The 14,690-nt window shown below is 43.6% G+C and overlaps 1 protein-coding gene across 7 annotated transcripts in view; it reads right to left on the bottom strand.

The window, feature by feature from the left end:
* Window positions 1-139: 139 nt before the first annotated feature.
* Window positions 140-14,690, bottom strand: part of MCF2L2 (MCF.2 cell line derived transforming sequence-like 2) — a 159,684-nt gene continuing 145,133 nt past the window's right edge. For 6 of the 7 annotated variants that reach the window (XM_088170466.1, XM_088170467.1, XM_088170468.1 and 3 more), the window contains 7 exons: window positions 13,996-14,085; window positions 11,876-11,947; window positions 10,130-10,216; window positions 8,023-8,141; window positions 7,366-7,478; window positions 5,643-5,746; window positions 140-4,489 (listed from right to left, as the gene is read on the bottom strand). In XM_088170466.1, coding sequence (XP_088026592.1) covers window positions 4,389-4,489; window positions 5,643-5,746; window positions 7,366-7,478; window positions 8,023-8,141; window positions 10,130-10,216; window positions 11,876-11,947; window positions 13,996-14,085 — 686 coding nt within the window. In that variant the 3' untranslated portion in view covers window positions 140-4,388. The remainder of the gene's footprint in view (window positions 4,490-5,642; window positions 5,747-7,365; window positions 7,479-8,022; window positions 8,142-10,129; window positions 10,217-11,875; window positions 11,948-13,995; window positions 14,086-14,690) is intronic. The other variant, XM_088170470.1, reaches the window with a different exon arrangement.

Raw genomic sequence — 14,690 nt, 5'->3', positions numbered from 1 at the left:
GACAAATTAAACTTATATTGGACAAATATGTGCATTTTTTTCAGCTCTGATAATGTGCCTTTACTGATAATTCATTTATTTCAAATAGAAAAAGATCTCATTTTACTTGTTGCTTCATATAGAGACATCAACCACAGGGTTTTGTACTAGTTATAATTTTTATAAATTTCAAACGAAGTGTGGTTCTACACAGGTCAGAATGGCCTAATTACAGGAAGTTCATTTGCACACTTTTTTTCTTGTAATAAATTCATACATTCTTTCTTGACTGGAAAAAAGGACAGATAATTCTGTGCTCTTTCCCTGTATGATTATCTCTCATCAGTCACAATATACAAATACATCATTATCAACACCATGGAAATCATGTAAGAAAAACAAACTGTACCAATTCTCAGCTGGGGAGAAGAAACCTTAGCAGCTATTTCAGTCCAGCTGCAAGAAGAAATACACATTTTGGATCTTTTCTTCTTATTATATTTATATATTTCTAATCATATATATATTTGAAGTCTTTGAGTATTTTTGGAAAGGAAGCACATGGCCTTTCTCATACCCAATCCTGTTTGAAATATCAAGACTCTAAGAAAATCATAAATAATAAAATGGCTTCTCATCACACACACGACCAGAACAAAAGACACACACACAGCTTTGCTGTCACTGGCGAGAAAAGCCAGAGCTCAGATGTGGTTTGGCTGCAGCTGTTTGTGTTCAAGACAACGACCACTGGTCTGGTTCTCCACCTGGTGGGGTTCCAGGTGAGAGGAGAGGATCAGGCCTGATTCTATTTTAGCCTGGTTTACTAAAAACAAGACTCAGGTGTCATGCAACTGCCTGTCTTCTCTTTGCCATTGGTGCCAGAATTGGGGTGCAGCCCACTCCACCTGAGTGAGCATTTTGAGGATGTGAAGTTTCTGAAGTTCTGCAGAGGAGCAGCAGAGCAGAGGGAGGAGAGCCCAGGCAAACCCTCAGCCTGGAAGGCAGGTGTGACCAGCCCAGGGAACACAGCCAGGCATGGGGCCAGCAGCAAGGGCTGCTGCACATGGATTTACCTGGGATCTGGTGTCTTCTACAGCCAAAACTTAGTCACAACCATTACTTTTAAATGACTTCTAAGTGGTCACTATAGCATCTCCAAACAACACTGAAATGAAATCCTTATTTGAAAACTATGATATTTAGGTCCATTTACCTGAAAGGGATGGTGTCAAAGACCTACAGACAGCATAAGCATACCCTAACATACACATTAGTCTTGCTGGGCTTTACCAAATCATCTTCTAGACTGTACATGAAGAGTCATTCCCTTAATTATCACCTTGCTTGACAGAAAGACACTAATTAAAATGCTATCCTGCATACTATTTTTAGAACTCCAAAAATCATCAAACCTCATTTTGTCTGATCAGCAGAGCCAGAAGTTTATTCCTTTGTGGGCTGCTCTAGGATTTGTCAGCAGCCTGGTCTGTCACTGAACTCATTCTTTCCCAAAGCCAGCACTGCAGGGGCCGTGTCTCACTGACTCTTGAACCAAAGGGCTCTGTCACTGCCCAGGACACCCTGCCAGGGCTGCCCTGGGCCCTGGGTTGGGAACATGGAGGCAGAAACAGGCACCTGGCACTGCAGGGAGGTTAAAGACAATTCATGGTTGGGAGTTCCCTGCTCAGGCTCAGTGTGCCCGAGGAGCTGTGGCACAGTGAGCTGAGTGCTGTGCCACTGCTGCACAGCCATGGCACAGAGGGACCTGTCATCCCCAGGGCATCCGTGGAGCAGCACACACTCAAACTTTGGTCTAGCAGGATAAAACATGAGACTTTTTTTGGAGGGGGAAAGGTTTTCAAAAGCGAAGTAGGGAGGAGAATGCAATAATCCAGCCCCTACCTTTGCAGTTGCCATGACTGATGGTCTGGAGCTGGGAGAGGACCCTTTTCCTCAGTAACCCCATTCCCTGCTCCACAGGATCCCACCAGTGGCACTCTTGGAGGGCACATTGAGGCATATGGAGTGAAATGCTTTACTTTTCCCTGAAGGGTCCCTAATTTTTGTATACATGGTAAAATTTAGTATTTAATGGGAAATTCAATAGCTTCGATTTTACAGGAAGGTGCCAGGGTACCAAGGGATGTAGGATCAGCACACTGTCACCCTGCTCATGCAGAGGTATGGACTGACAATACCTGACTTCTCATCTTCAGTTGAGAGACTTCTCTTTGCCATTTCACAATCAGAATGAGATTCCTCAAAAATAAAACTCCAAAGTGCAGGTTTTTAATCTTTCCATCCATCAGTAATGCCACAAATTTTCATTTTGGCAGTTTCACACACCCAGGGTAATCCTCCCCCATCTCTCTCTCCCACACACAAAAGCTTACTATACTCACTAATGTGCAATCAAAGCTGCCTAGCCCTTCCCTCTCCTATGCTTAGGGCAGGGGTAGACAGCAGAGCTTTTTCTGTGCAAAAATTACTGAAAGGAATAGAGAAACCAGGATGAATTTGTTTTAGAGAGAGGAGAAAGTAACTGCACTATAAGAAAACATCACTGTGTATTTCCTTAGAGGACTGAATTGAATAAATTTTTCCTGCAAGATGCTGATAACCACAGTAGACCAAGAGGATTCATGTTCCTGAGAGCCTGCATGTCATTTTTGAGGTATATGACCAACAACAACAGGCAAACCCCTACCTCTGTAGGACAGAAATAGCTTCCAGAAAGGTCCTTTAGTCATGAACAGAAAATGTCAAAAATCACAGAGTTTAGATATGGAGAGTTAGAAGAGCCATGGGAATCAATCACCACAGTGCAACTTATAATCAAGCAATAAGTCTTCACGGGCAAAAAAAATCTGACTAAGCCTTTACCTACTCCAAGGCTTTTTCTCAAACAGGACTCTGCTTATCCTGACTCACACACTAAGGTACTTGCAACGCCAGCCTCCACTGAGACACAAAGGAAAACATTCGAGTCCCTGTGAAGGTGAGAGCAGAAATGATAGACACACTGCTTTGCTCAGAGGATCAATTAGTAAAGAGTAGGTTTTGGTTTTGCTTCATCTCCATTTCTAGTGCTTTTAGTGCCCTTTGTTATTTACATAAAGCACCGCTAGTCTGAGGGTTAAACAAAACATACCTAAGAGTGAAAGCCACTCACTCTTGAGCTTCTTCTGGGCTCATTTTTACCAGACCGATCTTTGCCTGTTTGCTAACCCTTAGTCAATATTTATCTTTACTAAAGTACTAGCAGCTTTTGTGGGACCTAAGACCCAATTACCATCAAAATGCCTTCATGCCTTAACAGCTGCTCTAAATGAGCTAATGGCTTGTGTAGGAATCATAACATCTGCAATCACTTTATATTATACATTACATCCTTATGTGGCAGAGATTTGGTACAGTCCTTTCATCAAACGGCCTGGAAAGAAGTATTTAACAACAACACTTTATCCACTCATCTAATGCTCACTGCCTATTTGCAATGCTTAAGTATATTCCAAATGGGGGGTGAAATGTATCTACTCATAGCCCAGCACACAAGGAAAGCATGCAGTCTACTTAAAAGTGTGACAGTAAATGGCATTCAACTGAATTTTCGGCACCAAATGCAAAGGGTTGTGATCCAGAAACCAGAGACTGTAGAGGGGACAGAGGAATGACTTAGACTGTAAAAAGAGTTCAAAGTGTTCTTTGTCACAGTAGCTGTTACATGTCTTTACTTCCCTGCTCAGCCCTGCACCTCCCAGCCAGGAGCTGCCACGTTCCAGGTGTGGAATGCTGTGTGCAGCAGGACCCTCCCGCAGAGGAGTCCCCCCACTGCTGCACAGAGCCCCTCTGATGGTCCCAGCCAGGAGTCTCCCTTCCACAGCCACCCTTAGGTGGGGTGTTTTTGGTGTTGATCAAAAAGGGCACATTTGTGATGATGTATCAGCTGGAATTAAGGAGGACAGGGAAGGCACAGCCAGAGGCAAGCAAATGGAAAAACCTCCAGGTGACCCCAGGGTGGTGCAAGGACTCGTAACCACCACGTGCCCCTCTGCAGTGATGTGGTGCTCAAGCAAAGTTGCCAAAAGGTGCGTGCATAGAAACTCTTCAGCTCTGCTGTCGACCTAATTTAGGCCACATCTTCTGAAACAGTTTGATAATCAATGCGAGAAGCATTTTTCTCCTCTAATACTGAAGGTAGGTTTGATGTTTTCTGGATGTTTAATGCTCCTTTCAAGTTTGTTTTTCCCAGCTTGCCAGGTGGACAGCACAGTTCTCATCTGTTCATGTTGATAAAATTTTAGTGAATTATGAACCTCAGAGCTTGTGAGAAAGGCAACTTTGATCCAATGTCCACCCAAGATAAAGACAGGTGGACGGGTCCTGAGGAAGGCTGGTCCTGCTGTTCAGCTGCCAGCCCTCTGTTCTGCTGGGAAGCTTTTGGCCACCTCACTTTCCTTCGTGTCTGACTCTACTGAAGCTGTGCTGCAGGAATCGTTGTACGTGTCTGAAAAGGAGCACATGGGCATTGTCACTACAATATCTCTACAGGATTTTCCATCTGCAGTCTTGAGATTTTTTGTTAAAAGCCTGGAATAAAATAAAACATTAAATCACAATTCTACTGCTCTCCTAATTCCTTCACAAAAGGCAAGGGAGGCTCCTTTGGTGTGTGACTGTAATGTGTGCCTGGCTTTGATTTTCTTTGGAAGCACTGGACATGCCAGTGAAATGAGAGCCATCGTTGGGCTGATAAGGAGAGGACTGGCCTGCTGTTGAGGTGAAGGAGCAGCAATTACTAAACTCCCTTTACACCACAGCAAAGAATCCTGAGGTTCAAAAAGGATTTCATTCACTTTAACAAAATGACCAAAAAAATCCAAAGAGATCAGTAACTTATAATAAAGTGCTGGTAGCTCTCCAGCACAGATCTCCAGGGAATGGCTGTGCCAGATTTTGTTTTATTCTGCTATCAGAAGAAAAGCAGGACACATTTTGGTAAATTATATTTAAGTATGGAAAAATATTGGTCTAGAATTGTAAACCTTTGATCTGCAGAGTTGCTCAGGTACAGCTTTTCCAGTGTAACTTGTTTGGGTGTTAGGTCAGAACCAAAGCTGAGAATGTTTGACTTTTAGTGCTGATTTGGCTGAAACCTTGCCAGAGCAGCCCTTCCTGCAGCTTTTGGAGCCAGCTGTGTAATATGATGAAGGCAGTAATGGTTCATTAAATTTTTATGTTTTCAAACCTGGGCCAGAAGCACAGGCCTGATGCTGTTCTACATCCAAAGACTAACCATGCCAGGATCAAAGCTGTCCTGCAGGCACACCCTGTGTATAAGACTCCTGGGCTTGCTGTAAAGCAGCCAGTACTCACAGCCATAGAAGTTGGATGGGAGACTCAAGTTCTGCTCAGAAAGGGGAAAACAATTAAATCAGGCCAAAGAAAGCTGCTGTGCATGACTAGCTCTGACACCCAGACACCAAATTTCAGGTTAGCTCAGCCATGTCGCCAGAAACTGCAGCACAGACTTGCACTCAGGTGAGCACTTTAATACAGAAAGTGCACTTTTTATCACTTTTTTTTTTTTTTTTTACTATTGCATCGTTTTTCAGTATGGAGAAAAAAACACCAAGCCAATAACACATTTTCTCTATTACCTGCATTGCTGCTCTTAATTATGTTGTTACTGTCCCCCTCTGCTGGCTGCAATATACTGGAGGGAACCCAGTCGCTTTTCTCAGACACCAGTTTCTTCACTAACCTGAAACTCAGAGAACAGTCAGTGAATTTTCCCACATTGCCATTCCCTGAGTTGTGTTTCCTAGAAGTGCATGTTGGGCTATTATTTCCTAAACTAAGGAAGAAGGCAGAGGACCCAGGGCAGTCCTACAGGTACCCATGCAGAATCACAAAATCACTAGGTTGGAAGAGACCTTCAAAATCATCGAGTCCAGCCCATGCCCTAACACCTCAACTAAACCATGGCACTGAGTGCCACATCCAGTCTTTTTTTAAGTACATACAAGGATGGTGACTCCAACACCTCCCCAGGCAGATCATTCCAGTACTTGATCACCCTTTCTGTAAAAAAAAATTTCATAATATCCATCCTATATTTCCCTTGGCACAGCTTAAGACTGTGTTCTCTCATTCTGTCAGTGCTGCTTGGAGAAAGAGACCAACCCCACCTGAGCACAGCCACCTTCCAGGGAGTTGTAAAGAGTGATAAGGTCACCCCTGAGTCTCCTTTCCTCCAGGCTGAACACCCCCAGCTCCCTCAGTCGTTCCTCACACGGTTTGTGTTCCAAGCCCCTCCCAGCCTTGTCACCTCCTCTGTGTCACTCAAGTGTCTCAAGGTCCTTCCTAAACTGACGGGCCAGAACTGGACACAGCACTCAAGGTGTGGCCTCACCAGTGCCCAGTACAGGGGAAGAATGACCTCCCTGCTCCTGCTGGTCACACCATTCCTGATCCAGGCCAGGGGCTATTGGCCTTCTTGGCCACCAGGGCACACTGCTGGCTCATGTTCAGCCAGCTGTTGACCCGTACCCCCAGGTCCCTTTCTGCCTGGGCACTGTCCAGCCACACCTTCTCCAGCCCATAATGTTGCAGGGGGTTGTTCTGGCCAAAATGCAGGACTTGGCACTTGGACTTATTAAACTTCACCTTGTTGGACTATGCTCATCCATCCAACCATTCAGGTCTCTCTGCAGAGCCCTCCTACCTTCCAATAGATCAACACATGCTCCCAGCTCAGTGTCATCTGCAGATTTACTAATGAAAGACTCAATACCCTCATCCATGTCAATAAAAATACTGAACAGAACTGGCCCCAGCACAGACCCCTGAGGGACACCACTTCTTTCTCCTGCCTGTGAAGGGAGAATTCAGATGTCCAGGCAGGTCTGTTCCTAACACTCACTTGGCAGCAAGAGAAAATGAATACACCAAAACTTATGTGAGCTCAGGGGGCCAGACTCACTCCTCTTTGTCAGTCACATATTTAAACTTCTGGGGCTAAAAGTGCTCTCAGTGGAAGGTGTGGGGTTTTCACTGATGTATCCTACAGGAGGGTGCTGCCTTTGACAGATGTCCTTCTGGTGTCAAAAGCCCAACAATTCCCATCCATTTCCTTTACACAAACTTGTCCCCTTAAACCTCATGTCATAGGCATTTGGGATGAAAGCCACCCAGGTGGAATTAACCAAAGCTGCCTTGTGTGTTCATGCCTCCCACTGCCTCTTTCATGTTGTGATAAATGGGGTGAGTGGATTTGGATTGATTTTGAAGAGATTTTGACATTATTCTGAATATTTTCCATCTTTTCCAGGAGGTTATGGCTGTTCTACCTATCCAGTTCTGTCTTTCTGTCATACTCACCATTGACCATTCTCTCCTTCCTGCACAAACTGCACTAAATCTCCATCCTCAAGAGTAAGAGAATCTGGGAAACAGCTGTCAAAACTGCCTTCAACACGGAAGAGATTGCTCCCCTAAAATGAATGAAACAAGGCAAGAAATACAAATCACTATGGATGAAAGAACACTGTGCAAGAGCTTTTAGTTAAATACTGAATTAGGCATTTCAAGCTGGCAGAGATTTCTTCTGTAGGCAATTGTGTTTTATCTTGCCCAGGTTAAATATTATTCAAAGTTCGGATCGACCTCTTATCTGTATTTAGATTTTAGGCTTAGCTTTCCGGCCATATTCTGATATGAAAATTAGGTTTGTGACACCAGGTGAAGTTATCTGCAAAAGTCTGAAATAATTTTTTTTAAGACTCAGTTTTCCCCTCATTTTTGTAGCAGGCAAAGTGACAGCTTACAATTAAGGGAGACTTTTTATGATCCTCATCCTGATCAACAAAAGTCTTGTAATAATCTTCCAACTCCCCAGGTCAAATTTCATCTTCTTTATTCCCACACATCCATGGATTTAAGGCTGGTATGAACCCAAACTTTGCAGGTTACATTGTGATCCTTAGAGAAGAGGAAGTTGTGCTGGGAAAGGGCAGTGTAATTTTAAAAAGCAATTACATTATTAGGGTTGGTCTCTTCCTCCAAATCAGAAGAGTTGGAGAGTTCATCCATGCTGGAAGGGATGGCTTCGAAATCTTCAAATGTGTCTAGAGAAGGCATTTGTCTGCTGGGCCAACCTTTTCAAAAGAGATAAACCAGAGAGTTAGCCATCAGACATTAGCCTCTTTGAGAATCCATGTTTATAAAATAACTGTCACAGGTTCACTTCCCACTCTTCCACTTACTGAATTGCTGATATTTTTTATAGCTTATTCCAAGGTTTTGCCATAAAAAGCCATTATTCTGTCTCTTAAGCACTGTCCCTGGTGTGAGAGCAGTGTGTGTGGCTGCAGTGCTCATACCCATGGATACTTCCAGTGCTCAGCATGGCTCAATCCCTTCAGCTCAGGAGGTACAAAAAACAAGCACCAGGAATCTTCCTCCAGAGCAAATGATAACTTGTGCTGACCTGACTTTCAGAAGGCCACGATCATTCAGTTTCCAGCTTACCTCCACATGTTTAAGTACAAAGCTATGGAATTTTGGTTGACTTCTTATCTCCATCTCACCCCAGGCATTACCACCTGAGCAAATTACAAGACTATACCCCCGAGCAGGCTGCAAGCAGGGAAAGGACAGAGTAAACAGCACAAAGTAAAGGCACAAAGACAACCTGTGGGTGAGGAGAGATCTCAGTCATATTTGTGCTGTTACCTGTCTTACTGCATGATTTTCACCACAACCATCCCAACCCAGCAGAATGGACTCAGTGAGAGATTTCCAGCCCAAGCTTAGCAGCCAGTCTCTCTTCACCTAAAAAGGGATGTCCATAGGATGTGTCCTGAGGGAAACTGAGGCTAAGCTCTATATGACCTGTCTGCCTGAGGCTTCCATGGTGCAAAAGTAGCTCAGGCTCTTTTGTGCAGATGGCAATCATCATCTGCACTTTCCTGCATTTGATGCCTGTCCCTTCTGATGGGGATGGGAATGACTACAGTCCAGCTCAGAGGAAACAGACCTTGCATCTACCAAATGATTCTGCAGGCCTGACAGATAAGAGCTGAATGGAGTCAGTCAGTTTGAAACTTGGGCTGAGCAGATGCTGAAACAAGTTCTTTACATCCTGTGGGCCATTGTTCTCAACAAGGCAAAGCTCTGACCACGAGGCATGGAGACAGATGCTCACACAGTAGGATTATGCACATCCCAGCACTCTCAACCCACACCAAAACCTGGCCTGAGACAATGCAAAGCCCAAGCCAGGCACTCCAGGCAGTAAACAGAAAAGTGACCTGATCTGGGAGAAATAGGTTTATGAATTGGTTTATTTAATCCCTTCCCCATGCACATCCTCCCTGCTATAAGCACTGCTTGGTACAACATGTGGTCAGGCAGCCCTGTAGCCCCTTCTGCCACCCAGGGACTGTCTGCTCCAACAACTGAACCCAGTCACAAGGGACACAGGGACCTTCTTCCAGCAGAACTGCATCCCCAGCTACTGCCCCACAGCTATGGTCTGGTCATCTGTACTTTTAAAGGTGTAAACCAGCCTCTGAAGTGACACTGTGCTGTACCAGTTTATTCACACCAGCAATACTAGCAAAGGTCTAAATGTACAAGAATACACTGATTCTAATTACCTTCAAGCTGCTACTGCAATTTTAGTTCAGATTAACAGGCTGGACTACAAACACCAAGAGAAAAAGATATCCCTCTACCCCGCTAGACAAAGTTCCACAGTCTTTTGCCACTATCATTTATAAACCTCACCATCAAGAATTCATTACAAATACATGCATCAACCTCCCTCTTCCATATAAATCCCTATTGTAATTTCAGAGACAAAGAAACAGCTTGTTTCTCATGCTTAATTCTTATAAAATAAGACAGATCAAATTCTGAGCTCTCTACTTTCAGTTAAAAGACCTATTTTCAGCCTGACCTCAGAAAACCAGATCTGGGGCATTGTTTCTAAGCTAGTGATTCAAGCTTGTTCTTTCGTTGTTTTGATGGGAAATAATATTCACCAAAAGAGAAAAATCTCCTTAGAATAAAGAGAGTAAATATTATCAAAAATTTAGTTTGCACTCTCAATTGAGGTTACAAATATTTTAATTTTGTTTACCTGTCTGTGAAGCAGATCTAGGTACGGATCTCGTGGTGGAACCGGCATTACATTTAGTCTGGGCCAAAATGGTGTTCTCAAAAGCATCTGTGACAGGAAGTACAATTTGTGTCTTCAAGGTGAAATAGTGACCAGACAACCAGTACAAAGTGAATTCCTGCATCACCTCTGCAACTGACAGTCTCTTTAACAAACAGGTGGACTGGGGTCCAACAGTTATAAAAGAGGAGACACATGACCAGCACAAATGAGTGAAAGGACAGCAGCATTCCACAGAAAAACTGTAAGTCTGAGAAGGACAGAGAACAGCAAAATGAATCAAACAGAAGTATTGATGTTAATTAAGGAAGACAATTGCTGGGTGTACAGTGCAGTGTTCTATTTCATTACAGCTTCCTTACCCATTTTTAGCATATTTTCCTTGCAGCATTTGAAATTTTGTAGGTCATAATTTATGGTTTTGATCCTAATCCATACAGCAAAAGGGGGCCATGGAGACTACAAATTAATGATCTCACTCTTGATGAATGCAACTGAATTTTGGGGAGGGATCCCTTGTGTTATTACCTCAAACAGAACCCTGGCAATAGCAGCAATATCTTCTGGTAAAGAGGTGATAACGTTCATTGTTTCCTACTTTAAGATGCTCAGCCTGGTGAGGGGTGCCGTGCAGCAGTACCCTCTTTTTAACCTGTAAAGAGCAAGTCAGCTCTATGCTGCAGATCGTTCTTGCACCCTGAAATCCCCCCTGCCTCTGCAGCCACAGGGAATGCTGAGATCAGGGCATCTGTCAGTGAGGAAAGCAAGGCATAAACCCCACACTTTGGGAAACTCTGGTACAGGGTGCCAGGATGGTTCTAAACATAGTGCCAGGGCTCACTGGCAAAAGGAAATATTCTGCAAACAGCAAAACTGCTTCTGCTGTCTCTGAATTGTTTCTTCCAACCTCTCTGTTCCAGTCTCTTCTTCTGCTAGGAGTGCCATGGGAGATAGCTCTGATATTTCAACAATTTCATCACTGACCTGTTCACTGGCTCTTCTTACCAAGTTTTTGTGCAGAACAACAGAATGCTATGAAAGGATTCCTCAGCCCACATCTCTGTCCTGCCTGGTTCTTTGTGTCCCCCTAAGGTAAATGGTCGGGTAAAGGGGGAAGTTGACAATGGAAGCTGGTGATATTCCAGTGGCTGAGGAACAGCATCCCAATTTAACTCTTTGGTATTGTTTATTAAACAGTAATTTATGAATGTGCTGTAACAAATTGGAGGAAATTCTGCTTGTCTGAAATTAAACACTGCACCTGCAATGGCTATTAATGCATAATCTAGCCTCCCCTGTAGTCTTCATGCACATGGCTCCTGCTTCTTGAGGAATAGACACTAACAAGGAAAGAGGGATGCAAGTGGCCAGACTGCAGGTGAAGGTGATAAGTAGCCCCTTGGCTCCCTGCTGCTGCTCCCTGTGGAGGGAGGCAGAGCTAGGCAGAAAATCCAGATCCAGGTGGCTGTCTAGAGCTTTGCTTCCCCAAACAGGCAGAGAACTGGGAGTTTAATTTAGGCCCACTCCTAGTTGAATGTGAGTGCAGGGGACAGGCAAGGGAGTAACAAGCTGTCATTATCCCAATTATGCAGATAAACTGACCTCAACCCCCTAACAGACTCCAGCGTCATCCACCAGCTGTGATGAGATGTGAATTCAGTGAATAATATCAAACGAGGTTTTCATGCAGGATGGAAATACTCCTACCTTCAAACCCCAGGGGAGTTGGGTCACTCTTTATTTCATGTCTCTTGACTTTAACTGCAGGAACAAGGGGACCTGTGTGAAGTTTACAGAGTCACAAGGCTGTAAATATCATTAAAGGAGAAACTTTCCTACCACCTGAAAACACTAACTACCTAACATTTTAATTTCACTCAGAAGAATGACTAAGCCCTAGGTTCTAGGTGGTGAAGACACACTTCTGCAGAGTGGATAGAGAACAGACCCCTTTTGTCAGAAGACATTGAGACATCACAGCAAAAGGATCTGCTTCCCTTCGGTGTCACAGACGTTCCCTGTCACTCTTTCCAGGGGATGGCACTGGGGCAGCCAGACCTCGGCCCCAGCCTTCCCTGCGAGGCTGGCAGGGCACAGCCCACAAAGACCCACAGAAGTGGGGGACACCAGCCACAGGTCCATGTGCAGCGCCTCTCCTGTGCCCCACTGCACGTGTGGGGGCAGCTGAACTGTCAGGAGTGAGAATCAGACACAGCCTCAGAAATGATGAGCACAACACCCTGGCTAGATCTGCATCTGGGCTGATGCTGAGACAAGGCTCCGCTTCCGCTCTTCTGTCATCTGAAATATTTTATTGCTGTAAATAAAACATTTAATTGAAAAGCTCTGATTCTGTTTTCTAGCTTTGAAAGCAGAAGTAGCTTTCTCAGTATCCCAAGAGATTGCCAACAGTCTTTTGGATTCTAGAATAGGACTTTTTGATGTAAAACTGTAACAAATTTTAACTTTCATTGCAATTCACACATGCTCTCTTTGATAAACCACACTAAAGAACAACCCTTGGTTGCCCATTTTCTTTGTACATATATGCTTCATTCTGTTCCCCAGCTTTGAAAATAATTATTAGGAAATAAGTCAGTCTTCCCATAATTTAGCAACTGATCGTGTATTTCTGAGTTGTTGCTGAGGGCAAAAAGCTGTAATAACCTCTTCTCCTGTGCTATACCCATGACTTCCATGTGAGGATGTTCCGTGCTGTGGTCTAAAGGTGCTGTCAAAGCAACATTTGTAGGTAGTGAGACTATCACATCCTTCCTTTGTCTCATTCCCTCACAGCCTCATTGCAGCCGAGGATGTGGCTCACATCCTTCACAGCTGTTGAGAAGGCAACAGATACTGAGCAACTTTCTTTCTGAGAAGTCTAGAGCAAAAATTTTAATACAAGTTAATTCTGCCATTTTTCCTTGTATTTTGATTTGTGAATTACCCTGAAAATCTTAACCTTGCAAATCAGTTCCTTCATTCCATTCCAAGAACTGCCAAAAGGCAGTATATTCAGAATTCTGTGTAAGATTGTATGTTCTGTTGTCAAAATTATCCCTGCCATGTAGACATATGTGCCCACAATGCTACTGATTTTCAACACAATCAACTTGCCTAAATGCATGGGTTGCTTTTGAGTTTAAATCTAGGCTCTAGTACAGTAACTTATATTTTGTAAAAGTGCCTTTTCTAAAGCTAAATAAAGCACATAAATAAAGCTTCCATAAGCACACAAACTGCATGGAGTTCAGTGCATTCATCATCCAGGTGCCTTACACATAGCAAAATCTCTCTGCAAACATAATTTCTAATTGTAACAGTGATATTGCTAAACATTATTAAAACTGGCATCTATTGCTCCTCTGTTTTGGCTTGATTTCAGGCTTCCTTGATAGCTGATATCTACCATGCAATGAGGAGATTCTCTCCTCCTTGAAAAAAAAATCCTAAAGAGCTATAAGGAAACAGGCAAATAATTCCAAGTGAACATCAGTTAATCCAAACCAGGGAGAAGCTGGAAACCGAACCCCACATCAGCGAAAAATTAATCCAATTTCCATGGACACCAGCAACACTTTTTGAAGCCTACTCTGGAGAAACTGGGAAGAGTCACTCTGTGTGCTGGCAGCACTCCTCAATACACGTTCAAAATGTCCTGGTCTGCCTCCTGCAGGTGTTACACCGGTGCTGACTCTTCTTCTGCTGGAACCTCCTGCCTTTACTAAAACTGAGCCTGAGATACTCCCTCTGGGAGCAGCATTTGGCAGTGAATGTGCCAGGCAGCAGGGAGGGAGAGGGGACCTAGGCAAGCAGCATGACAGTACCTTTGGTCACAGCAGAAGCATTTACTGTGGTGCTGATGGAGGAGGCTAGGGAAAAGCGACGGGTAACTTCTCTGTCCTTACACTCGGGATCTGGGAGAACAGACAGATGCAATGCAGGGCAGGGTTAGAGGTTAATAAGCACTGAGGGTAAAAGATGTACAAAGCAAAGCAGCAGCTGGAAAAGGGTAAAGAAAAGAAAGGTTGCTCCTCTAAAACAGACAGGAAAAATACTCTCAACAAGGTGAAAAGCACAGAAAGTCTTATTATAAACATATTTTCAAAACAATTCCAATTGCACCAATTTTAATACTTCAGAAAAAAGATTTATGCCAATTATTATTTTAGCAACCAACTAGTGTCCAAGTACAGCTACAAAACACAGAGAAATGAGCATGATGGCTGGAATGGGTGTGGATCATTTTAGACACTGAGCTGCATGTTCTGTGGTTCTGAAATACACTGAAAAACAAGCATGAATGGTTTGGAATTTGGAGTTCACATTTGTCATTTCCAAAATTTAACTGTGTGAATGCCTGAAAATATTTTCCAAGCTTCTATCTTTACCAGGGCAAACCAGCTCGGAGAAAGTGAAGGCTACATAGTGGTTTTTTGTTTCCTTATTTAGCATCCTGCATTTTCTCTAATTCTGCTTAGGAGTAAAGACACAGCTTTCCCACATTTCACTATTTCACTAT

Source organism: Sturnus vulgaris, chromosome 10, assembly GCF_052056855.1.
Source record: "Sturnus vulgaris isolate bStuVul1 chromosome 10, bStuVul1.hap1, whole genome shotgun sequence".
NCBI classification, from domain to species: Eukaryota; Metazoa; Chordata; class Aves; order Passeriformes; family Sturnidae; genus Sturnus; species Sturnus vulgaris.
The sequence above is the reverse complement of the archived record's forward strand: the minus strand, read 5'-3'. Positions and strand labels throughout refer to the sequence as shown.